This window comes from Colossoma macropomum, unplaced genomic scaffold, assembly GCF_904425465.1.
Source record: "Colossoma macropomum unplaced genomic scaffold, Colossoma_macropomum, whole genome shotgun sequence".
Taxonomy (NCBI): Eukaryota; Metazoa; Chordata; class Actinopteri; order Characiformes; family Serrasalmidae; genus Colossoma; species Colossoma macropomum.
This window is the reverse complement of record NW_023494788.1, coordinates 10,115,782-10,127,332: the sequence shown is the minus strand read 5'-3', so window position 1 is coordinate 10,127,332 and position 11,551 is coordinate 10,115,782. Positions and strand designations below refer to the sequence as shown.

The window sequence follows — 11,551 nt, the reverse complement described above, 5'->3', positions numbered from 1 at the left end:
CTATTGTCCAAAGCAAACCAAAGTGTACCTGGTGTTTCTAAATAGGTATTAGTTTATGTGTATATACAATTATATACACACATACACACACACACACACATATATATGTGTGTAAAAATCTTCCACAGTGACAATGATAGCTTAGTTATTTGTGTTTATGTGGAGGCTGTACACATTTATCTCCACAGAAGTGCCACTAGATGTCCATCTGGAAAGTTGTAATTCATGTTGAGGTTTCTTTTTGTCAGAAGTTAGCACCATTACAATCGCAATTAAAAATTCTACTTAACCAGGGATGCCAATATGGGGTCACACAAAAAGGATTTGTTCCTTATCTAGCTAACTTTAAGCTTAGTTTGATCTAATCCTGGATTTTCTGTCTCACGATGGTAAACCACAGAGCATTACTTGCTGTATATGTAGATTAAGTTTAAGATTCTGGCAACTGTGGGACCAGTTGGGCCGAGTTTCTGGCCAATCAGGGACAGCCTCCTGACCAAGATGTATGTGCGAAAAAAATAAATGTATTTTATATATATATATATATAAAAAATTTATATATATATATATATATAAGCTCTCTCTTTTCGGTGGAGGAAGCAATGGTTTCTCATGAGGAAATCCAAAGTTCAGCTTTGTTTTCTAATGCAGAGAGCAGCACATTCTGCACCATGTAATGTCAGTTGTCACCAAATAATCCATAAACTAATAGTGCTCCTTGTCATAACCTATTCACTCATAAACAAGGTCTAGCTTCACTCACCACAGCAACGTGTTAATAAATTAGTAAAAAAACAAAGTCCAACAAAAAATAGCTTAACTATAGCTGAACACAGCACAGCTAAAGAATGGCTGGTGGACAGTGGTGACTACATTTCACTCTGGAGCTCAGGAAGAGGTACAGTCCGTGTAGGTGGTCACCATATTCCCCCTTCTCTGAGTCACAGTCCTACAGTGCTGTTTTGCTGTACCATGAAACCTGCTCTCAGTCCGCTTGGCGTGTCTATCAAATGTAAACATTCTCTCCATGTCATCGGAAAGCTCCTCGAAGATCCCAGCACCAAACCCGCCCTGGAAGTGCCTCTTGTGGCGGCTGTGGGCCTGCTGGTGAGCCCTGAAATGGTCCTCGAAGTGCCGTTTTGGCCGGGCATGTCTGTTCTGGCTGTAGATGTCGAAGTCTCTGAACATGTCGTCGAAGTTAAAATCGAAAGTCTGGTGAAAGTACTGGCCTCCACCTCGCATGCCTTCGCTGGAGAAAGCACCGTGTCCTAACTGATCGTACTCTCGCCTCCTTTTCTCATCCGAAAGGGTTTCATATGCTGAAAAAGGCAGATGGAGAAGAGATTTTAGACTGTGTTGTAAACATGTTTTACGATGTATTGACCTCAATGTTGAGATTCAACTGCATATATTTTACAAACGTTATAAATTATAATAAAATTCGGTCACACTTTCTTTTGATGGTACCTTGTAGATGATCTACAGCTACACAAATTCTTCACAAACTTCGTTGATTATTAACAACATTATAGTTAGGGAGTGGGTGCAGGTTTTGTGTTGAAATTAAGGTTAAGGTTATAGAACCTATCGCACTTAACTTCCTGCCCAGTTGCATTTAACAGATATTTAGTTAAAGACAGACTGAGCATTTACAAATCATCCACAGTGGACTATAAAAATCAGATTTTACCTAAAATTGAGTTCATAGTAAGCACTACTTTTCTCATTTGTTTCGCATAGGGATGGACCAATATGGGAATTGTGTCTTGATGCTAATATCTGATACTTATATATGTTCATATATCAACATCAAAAGATAATTGGGACTAGACCTACCTTGATTAGCATTACAGAGAAATATAACACTTATTTAAATAGGGATACAACTGCAGTAAAATGAATACAATGCAGACTTCAGCGCAGTAGCCCAGCACAGCCTAAACATTCGGCACAATGAATACCGGTCAAATCTAAACATCTGTCTGATTCCGATATGACTCAGATATTATCTGATGTTATCATGCATTCATAGTTTCTCCAGTCACATTTGTGTATTTGGTGTTTTTTATATTATTATTATTGTTGTTGCTGTTATCGTGTCTGTATGATTCAGAATAGACCTAATAATTTAGAAAATAATGATGGTAAACCGTTAAACTGGGTTGGGGGGGTTCTTTTAGTTTACCGCTTCATTCTATATTTTTCCAACAGTTCAGTTAAAGTTGTTGTAGTACTATAGTCATCTTTAATTTGGCCCCGTTGTTAATCTAGTAAGACAGAACAGAAATGCGAATCACACGTTTCCGTCTGAAAGTTTGTCACTGCTTAGCTTAGCCCTTAGCCTTCTTGTCTGAAGCCATTTCGCCTGATGAATCAGAGCTGAGACGTGTTTTTCCCGAGACTGAAATCGTTTTTCAGTCTAAAACCTAACGGTGTGGTGTAAGGATCTCCTAAAACGTACACTGTATCGCAGAGGTGGCTTTTTGTAAAGACTTGATATGTGCCTGCAGCACTGAGTGCTGGAATACCGATGTCTTGCTATGGTTTGCACAACATGAATAAATCAATAAATGAGATTTTACCATCATTTGGGACTGTTACTGTGGCAACTCAATTAACTGTCACCAGGCACAGGCCTAATATAGAATGAACCTGAATCGAAAATCGTTGAGATTTCATGATGTATTGACTCCTGTTCTGAAGAACTGAGACTGAATTGAATCAATGTGAGGTCAGAGATTTACACTGCTATATTGTACTATCACTAAACACAAGACTGATTAGAAAATCTGCAGTGCACACTCTTACATGTCTGCTGCAATTAAAATGCGCTCACAGCAACTTTATGTCACTTCAACTGATTATAAGTAAATTTACAAACTGTGTTTAACACAAAACGTGGTTAACTATTTACCTTCTGCTGCTTCCCGGAACTTTGCTTCTGCATCAGGGCTCTTGTTCTTGTCTGGATGATATTTCATGGCAAGCTTGTGAAAAGCTTTCTTAATCTGACGTTCCGTGGCATCTTTAGGTACCCCCAAAATATCATAATAGTCCTTTTTGGCCAGTATCAGTTCTGTTATCATCAGGACACATACAGCGAACATTAACGTTGACTGCGCTGTGGCCATGCTGTCGTTAGTGCCTGTTTGATAAGAGAGAGGCACAGATACACAAGTGAGCACACATACAGGGCTTACAGTATACAGAATGAAGAGGCCTGCTAGGAATTCAAATCACATCTAACATTGTAAATCTAAAAAACTGAATATCTAATTAAACTCTTTAACATATTTACACTGAGAAATGATTAATGCAGTAGAGAATGGCTTGACAATTAGTGCATGAAATCAGATAAACTACACTTTGTAACTGTATACATGCAGCAGTGGGCAAAATGGTTGAAATAATACAGTTTTAGAATTATGTGTTTAAAATAATTGGTTTGACATTTTGTTTCCAAACACAAGAAACTTAACATAGTTTTTGACAAAGATGGTTGGAATACATTTGGGGCCACTGTTACTTTTCTTATAAAGCTATATCAGCGCTCAAAATACCTTGCACGCCCCCTTTATAAACTCCAGACAGTTTATTTTTTAATTTCTGCATAATTAAATGGTTGAGATGTACACAAAATCTTTTTTTGACGTCTAAAGTAAGTGTGAAAAGTGTAAAAACACAGAAATGCTTTCACTGTCAAAATGAGATTAAAAAAAAATCATCTAAAAAAAAAAACAAAGTTATGGCGTATTTTAAGCAATTCATCTATTCATGGTGAAGGGATAAATAAAAGGATATTTTAAGGCAAAATAGTACCCCAAAGAAAACTTTTTTTTCAGATTCACCACTACGTTGCCATCATTAATATTACATACAGAAAACTCAGAAGACACGTGTAGGTTTACTGGTGGTTTTGGATAGTAAATAAAATGGCTATATTTGTGTTGTAGACATCAGGACCCCTGGTTCCTATCACCACCACTGTAAATAAATCTGAGTCGGCAAGTTTCCTTCTCTACTAATGAACCATTTCACATCAAACCACTCTGAATGACCTTGCTCAATCAGCGAATTACAGACATGTTGAAAAGTCGGTGGAATTCCCCTTTAAAAGACAAACGTCGTTTTAGGATAAAAAAGAGACGCTCTGCACAATTTAGCTGAACCAAACACTTGTGTTCACATGGCTGGCTGGCTGGCTGGCTGGCTGACTGACTACCCACATATACATACCTTACAATCCTCGCAACAGTCTCAAAATTAAAAATCACTTGCCTGAATGACGTTAATTTCTACCTTAAACAGCCCTCCGGAAAACAGAAAGCAGCAGCGCACTGTCGTCCTGCTGCCCGTGAACTAACCCGCTATGCTAACCAAGCTAACTAGCTAACCGTTTGCTCACAGAACGCAAAAATCCGCAACAAAGACCAAAAAGTTGCTTTAAAAACACATCAAACCCAGCGCAGCTGTAATTCAACGTGGTTAAAACTTTAATTAACGTTACTCACTCTTTTCTACAGACAGTAAAAGCCGATGAAATAACGGTTCGCGTTCGTTTCCATTCCAACGAGCAGTAACAACACGAATCTCAACCCCATTGGTCCGTTATGTACCACGTGACCTGCGCGTAGCGAGGGACACGGGTGTGTTCGTACGCGCAATTTCTTTATGGTGATGCTGCGCAGACATGCGCAGGTAAACTTTCATTTATGAATACAGATTTCATAATGAAGTGGATACAATTATGTGAAATGATGTTTATATTATAAACATAAATGTATCGAACTCGCATAAGTCTCCCGTGTCGGCAGAAGCCCTACCGGATGTGTTCATCGAGGCTAAAATAGTACGAATTTGCGTCGTGCCCTCGCGATTGAGGCCAATGTAAATTTTAATTAGACGTCTAAAATAAATGTAAAAAAGTGTTAAAAAAAAATGGAAATGCTTTCACTGTCAAAATGAGATAAAAAAAAATCTTAAAAAAAAACAGTCGACGCGCGCGAACATGAAACATGACGTCACCTCGCTTTCCCACAATGCGTCCGAAGATCCGAAGATGGCGGGCGTCCCCGATCCGCTGGAAGACATGCTTTACTCAGACGTGGACGAGAAAGCCGTCAGCGACCTCGTAGGCTCTTTAGAATCGCAGCTCGGTGGGCCGGACGAGTCCGCAGCTCCGCAGGGCGACGGGAGGCGCTCCGGGCCGCCGCAAGCACACAATCCCAACTTGGGACAGTCGCAGCCCGCTCAGGCGGCGGACCGGCGGCGCTCGGGACTCCAGAGAGCCGAGCCAAAGCTGGAGGTCGGCGGCGCTCGGGAAAACGGCTCCGAGGGGATCCCGGCCTCCGTGAACGCGGCGCCGAGCTCCGTGCTGGTGGGCGCTGCTGCTGCGGCGAGTCGCTTGCAGCCTCTCGGGAAAGCAAAGCCTGCAGTGGGACTTCTAACTTCAGCGAACTGTTCAAGTGACGCAGCAGTTGTAGCACCATCATCATCGTCACCATCACCTCCTACAGATTCTCTCCCTCACACAAATCACATATCGTCTGCCATACGGACCGTTTCCTCCAGAGTCCTGCCTAGTGAGAGTGGAAGCAGCGGGACAGTGACTGTTAACTCTCCTGCTGTTGCCTCTGCTCCCACTGCTGGAGCTGGAGTTCAAACCAGTGTGAGTGCTGGTGCCACTGGTGCTGTTGGCGCCACTGGCTCTGGTTTGGGTAACGAGAACGGCAACATGGCCTCTTCTAATGGCACAAATGGTCCTCTGGTGTCTGCTCAGCCTGATCATATGTTGTCCCAACCTGCTGATCCGTCAGGTAGTCAGGCAGCCCCTGCTGTTGCACTGCACAGACCTCCAAACGTTTTGCCCAATGGAAGTGACCCTAAAGTTGCAGCGTTGCCCGCACAGGGTGTCAGTGCTGCTGCTGTCCCGGCCTCGACCGTGGCGTTTTCAAATGCGAATCCTAGTTTAGTGAAGGCCAGCCCACAAGCCCAGATTAAAACCATTGTCCCCAATCAGCTTGCTGGAAGCCCTGTGGGCCTGCATCCGTCTCCGCCCGCTCCGGTCACTGTACCTGCTAGCAGCATGCAGGCAAACGCCTCGCTTCCAGTGGCAAGCACTCCCTCAGTCCTAGTGAAGCCGGAAGGTGGCCTTGTTGGGCAGCCCACGGGCTTGTTGAGGCCTGGCACTGCGGCACCTGTGGTGGCTACCACGGCGGTGCCTCAGCGACCTGGAGTACCTGTAGCCCCAAGGGCCGTGGTGCCCCAGATCACTGTCAGACCCCAACAGCAGACCACTATTCAGTTACCTCCAGGATTCACCATACCACAGGGTAAGTGTACCAAGTCTGATACCTTTACAATTAAAAGAGGTTAAAGGAGCCTCATCTGAAGACTTGGTAACCTATTCAAAATAGCTTTTGGACTGCCTTGAAATATAATAAAGAACGGCACAATATCTCATGCTGTTCACAAATACATGTGCGGGTGTTTGGTTTTTCTGTATCTCGTTTTTTTTTTTTTAACCCTCAGTCCTTGAAGTGATGAGCATCTGTGTGTCTTTGAAAGCTTTACTGTCTTGAAATCATAAGAATATATATGAATATACACACATAATGTGTAAATTCATGTGTGGGTGAGCTAAACAAAAAATTATGTGACATTTTCAATTCTCTGACACAATCTGAACTTATGATGTACAAAAATACCCTTTATTATTGTTTTATTCTTATTATTCTTGTTACTGCTGTAAATGGTGGTAGTAACAGTGACAGTGGTAGTGGTAGTGGTAATGATAATGATGATGATAATAATAATAATAATAATAATAATAATAATAACCATAATAGTAACAATACATTCAAATTGGCTGCTGGTGTTTCCACCTTTAGCCACGCTACTGAGGCAACGTAATTATATCGACAAAATGGTAGACAACATATCATGGGCAACATCATACTGTTTTTCACTTCTAAATCTGTGTACCTCACAATCCTACAACACGTTTCTGTTTTTTTTCAATTGATTGAGCCTTACTTAACAGGCCAGTCTCTTTTGAAAAGTTACCAGGTCGTCTCTTCTTGCTTTCACTTTCATTATCAAAGCTCTGATGAAGCTGGTTGTGTTTCCTCTAGGAATGGTGCTGGTTCGGACAGAAGCTGGTCAGCTGGTGTTGGTTCCACAGCAGGTTTTGGCCCAGGCCAAGGCTCAGAATCAGAATAAACCTGCTCTGTCCCCCAGGCCGGCAACGCCAACCACAGCAGCCACCTTTAGAGTCACCACTCCAGTGGCTCAGGTACATGATGGTAGCATGTTATGAAGTCTTGCATAGCTAAGTAATGTGTATAGTAATGTGGGAGTAATGTGACTGATTTTCAAGACAAAAATCTGCTCTTAAGATATGCTAGAGTGCTTTAGTCCAGGACTAAGTTTTTTTAATGCATGGAAAGGTCTTTGCTTCCAGATGTAATTCTGTGGCATTCTCTCACTGTGCAGCCAGCAGTAACTTCCCCCACCATCCGCCCCATTCCCCCGGCCCAGATGAAGGTGGTACAGACAGCAAGCCCTGCCAGCCCTGCTCTTCAGGTACATGACTCAGTGAGACTGAATCTCTTCATTCTGCAAAATCATATTTTAAATATATTTTATTTAATTTTTTTTTCTTTTTTTTGCCTTGCTGTTTTATTTACACCAATTTTATTACTGTTTTTCTGTTTGATTTACATACACTGTAAACCTCCGTGCTGTATTTGTATGTGTGAAATGTGCTTATCTGTTTATATATATATTTATATGCCTGCTTATATATGATTTACAATAGTATCACAATATCAAATAAAAGAGCACTACATATATAAGAGAATACATGTGCATATGTTTGGTGTTCTGAATGTAATTTTATTAATTGTGATAATAGCAATTAGGACGTAATACCTTGTTATTGAATATCTGCATGTCTAATCAGTAGAACTTGTATATTTTTAAGTACAGGTGTTTAATAGCATTAGTGCAATATATTAGTTTTGTCTGAGATGACCTGCACTGCAGTAGTAGAATATTGAGTATTTGTGCTCAGGAGTATGTGGCCATAACTGATCCTTTCTTCTTCTGTCAGAAGAGTCCGGTGGTGACGGTCAGTTCTGCTCAAAAACCTGCTGGCCCCACAGTCATCACGGCTGGAGCTCGTGTCCAGACCCCTCCTCAGAATCTCCTGAAACCCTCCCCTCCTGTCCCAGCATCCACTGTCCCAGCCGCAGGAGCCACTGCCCTCTCTCCGGTACCCTACTGCTCTGTCCTCTCTGCAAGACTATTGTTTGCTCCATATATTCATAGCATTCAATATGGCTCACTGTTTAATAAGTGGTTCTCATGTAGTCATTAATTTTCCTTTAGTCTTTACGCTTCTGTAACTTATTTGTCTGACTTAAGGAAATGCAAGAGAATGTGAAGAAATGCAAGAACTTCCTAGCTACGCTGATCAAACTGGCATCTCATAATTCCCCCTCTCCGGAAACATCCCGGAATGTGAAGGCGCTGGTGCAAGACTTGCTGGTGAGAGTCATTGGCCTTTGGTGGGGCATAAACTGAAGCATCATAGTGCTGTTTGATGTTATGATTCATTAATATTTGGACTGTCGCTTAGCCTTATATAGACACCACAGTTTAGTTTTGACAATTACGTGTGTATATATATCCGATATTCCATAACTTTTCATCATATTTTGATTGCATTCTTTTGTTTTCCTCAGCATTTGAATAGGATCAGAGTAGTTTAAATGCACTCATCATTCTTTGGGGTTTTCTGGACTGGCTTCTTAGTAGATGAGAAACTTTTTAAAAATGCAGTTCTTATCCTGAACTGTAGATGTCAGCAATCAATTTCTTTTAGAATGTAGCCTCTTTCTCAGAAAATAAGTTGTAGTATAATAGTCTTATTGCAATGCACTTCCAATTAATTGCTCTGTTTAATTCTGGACAGGATGCCAAAATCGAGCCTGAGGAATTTACAAGTCGTCTGCAGACGGAGCTGAAGTCGTCTCCTCAGCCCTACCTCATCCCCTTCTTGAAGGTAGCGTCTCCTTCTCTTCTGCCTTCACAGAAGTGCTGCATTTCGAATTGAACTTGTGGGATTTAAGGAGTCCAACAGTCGTCTTATTGGTGTAACACAGTCAGAGAACCAGTCCAGACTATCATCAGTTATTTCTTCTGAAGTTGAAAGTGACAAGTTGTAGATATCGATACTTTCTTGATGCGACCAAATTATTTCAATCAATATTTATAATGTCAGCCGTAGTAATACTGATGGATGTCTTTGCAGTAGCATACTTATATGCGATATACTTTCATATAATACTTGTAAAATATTTTTGTCTTGTTTTAGCACCAAATTATCGCTTTTAAGAGGACAATAACAGTAACAGCCTGTATAAGTCTAAGTGGTAGACAGAGTTTGGAAAGTGGTTATATAAAAATGAATTATAAATTATTTTCAGTACATAAAACCACCCAAATATCATACATCATACAGTTTAGCGATAAATGTAATATACAAGACAATGTAGTACATTGGCTCTTTTAATATGATCATTAAAAAGCAACGACTATCAATAATCAGTCAGTCTCACGTTTGGCTGTGTATGTGTCTGTGTTGAATCTGTGCAGAAAAGTCTGCCCGCTCTGAGGATGACCCTCCTGAACTCGCAGCAGTCTCTGACGCAGCTTTCCCAGCCCACGCCCTCCACCCCTCTCGCTGTGGGCGCCATTAAAGCCCCACCTCCTCCCCGCTCCCTCGCCACCACAGTACCCCCTGTCCGACCCGCTGTCGTCCAGGACCAGACTGTATGTATACTGTCCTTTCATATTTTCTATGTGGAAAGATTGTTCATGTGCCCAAGTGCAGCACCTTCACTGTCCTGTCCACTCTTTCTGTCTCCTGAAGGCCATTAAGCGGGTAGGGGCACAAGTCGCTCCACCTAGGATGCCTGTCGTGATCGCCCAGACAATCCGACCTCAAGGTGTGTCACCCTGACTGGGTCCATCATCTTACCGCTCTGATTGAAAAAGTTCTAGGAGATGTTGGACAGCTGGGCAGGTTTCTCCAACATTAATTAAATGTGCACTGCCTGTCACAAGTTTGGGGACATCTTACCTGCTTTTAAAATGTAAAAGAAAAGCTTGGTTCTCACTTTTTTTTTTTCAAATAAGGAAAAATGCCTGCAAAGATTCTGTTACTGAAAAGCAGGTATTTTTCAAATACTGTGAGTATATTTAGCAACACTCAGCATCATCTTTATCAAAGTGTCTTCCTTGGTATTCAGAGCAGGTTTTGCCTGAATAATGTTTTCATCTTGAACTGTTGTTAAAAGCACAGTTTGTACATCCTTTGCCCCAAAGCACATCTGAAACAGCTGGACGGTTTGATTGCTGACATCATAACACAGTGATAAAATGCATATAGGTAGTACTGTAGACAGTTGGTCCTTCAGTTTTGCAGTTTTTGAAAAAGAAAATGGTAAGATCTATACAGCTTAGTGTTTGATATGGTAAGCAGTTTCTAAGAGACAAAGAAAACATTGTTATTAAAACATTGTGAAAAGCAAGGTGTTTTGGTGGGCAGCGTAATTTAGGACTTCAGTACACAGACAGAGACGATGTTTCTTCTTTAGGGTGTATCTTGTTTTGCTTGGTGGCAGTAAAAACAGTCAGCTGTATCTGTGGTTTATTGTGTTGCAGTTCCTGTGGTCAGAGGACAAACAGTACATGTGAGAGGTCCTGTTGGCGTCACCATCCAGGCCTCAGCCAATCTGAAACAGAAACTGAATGACCCAGGAGGTGGAACTTTCAAGTAAGACTCAAGCTCGAATTGTAATTGAACAAAAGGAAGGCTGAAATGAAACAGGTTTTAAAAGATGGTGACATTTTGTTAACTAACTCCCTTGTTTTTAAGTGTTGAAACATTTAAACCTAAATATTCCTCTTAATTGCTGAAGCAGAATTGGTGTTGAACAATTAATCACTTTCATATTGAAATTGCAGCTTGAAAGAATGCAATTGGGGAAATTGAATCTAATAACAGAGCTCATGAACCAGTAGTCTGGCACACTGCTACATTCAAGTCCAGAGAAAAAATGTGCTGGTGTTCTTGCCAGAGGAAAAAGGACTGGAGCTCAAATGATCCATAATTACTTGGAAAAAAAACTTGTTACATTAACTTGCATTAATAGTTAGTTTTTTTTTCCATTTTTGTCCTGTAAAGTTGCCATTTTCAAGATATGAGGTTTTGTTCAGACAGCAATATATTAGATAGATTTTCCCAAATCATTCAGCCTTAATGTTTCTGTAAAGTAAGGAGAAATGTGTGTACAATACAACAAAGAAATTGAAGGAGTTGATTTAGATCTTTAGGTCTTCTCAATAAATTATCAGGTCACTATTGATTGTCAAAAAAGGCATACATTTGTCTATTTCTAGAGACATTTGTAGAAAAGGCATACATCTCCTACATTTAGAAAGCCAATTTACTCCATCTCATTTTCATTGGCTGTCATTGTGA

General features: G+C 41.0%; 2 protein-coding genes across 4 annotated transcripts in view; one reads left to right on the top strand and one right to left on the bottom strand.

Moving 5' to 3' along the window:
• Positions 1–565: 565 nt before the first annotated feature.
• On the bottom strand, positions 566–4,597 carry dnajb9a (DnaJ heat shock protein family (Hsp40) member B9a). Of its 2 annotated transcripts, none has more exons than XM_036568316.1 (3): positions 4,512–4,597; positions 2,915–3,145; positions 566–1,319 (listed from the first exon to the last, which is right to left on the bottom strand). In XM_036568316.1, the coding sequence occupies exons 2-3, from the start codon at positions 3,129–3,131 to the stop codon at positions 889–891; spliced, it is 648 nt and encodes a 215-aa protein (XP_036424209.1). In that variant the 5' UTR covers positions 3,132–3,145; positions 4,512–4,597; the 3' UTR covers positions 566–888. The 2 variants fall into 2 exon arrangements, with proteins under 2 accessions (XP_036424209.1, XP_036424210.1); XM_036568317.1 differs by lacking the exon at positions 4,512–4,597 and adding an exon at positions 4,279–4,482.
• A 455-nt stretch (positions 4,598–5,052) lies between these two features.
• The window catches only part of si:dkey-219c3.2 (transcription initiation factor TFIID subunit 4), a 49,273-nt gene continuing 42,774 nt past the window's right edge, over positions 5,053–11,551 (top strand). The window contains exons 1-9 of one of the 2 annotated variants that reach the window (XM_036568311.1): positions 5,053–6,332; positions 7,134–7,294; positions 7,495–7,584; positions 8,117–8,275; positions 8,428–8,550; positions 8,978–9,067; positions 9,661–9,837; positions 9,938–10,013; positions 10,732–10,843. In XM_036568311.1, coding sequence (XP_036424204.1) covers positions 5,060–6,332; positions 7,134–7,294; positions 7,495–7,584; positions 8,117–8,275; positions 8,428–8,550; positions 8,978–9,067; positions 9,661–9,837; positions 9,938–10,013; positions 10,732–10,843 — 2,261 coding nt within the window. In that variant the 5' untranslated portion in view covers positions 5,053–5,059. Of the gene's footprint in view, positions 6,333–7,133; positions 7,295–7,494; positions 7,585–8,113; positions 8,276–8,427; positions 8,551–8,977; positions 9,068–9,660; positions 9,838–9,937; positions 10,014–10,731; positions 10,844–11,551 lie in introns of both variants that reach the window. The other variant, XM_036568310.1, reaches the window with a different exon arrangement.

Coding starts and splice junctions, on each gene's coding strand:
- dnajb9a (XM_036568316.1), bottom strand. CDS start 3,131: ATGGCCACAGCGCAGTCAACGTTAATGTTCGCTGTATGTGTCCTGATG. Junction 1,320..2,914: donor GTTCCGGGAAGCAGCAGAAG/GTAAATAGTTAA, acceptor TGCCTTTTTCAG/CATATGAAACCCTTTCGGAT.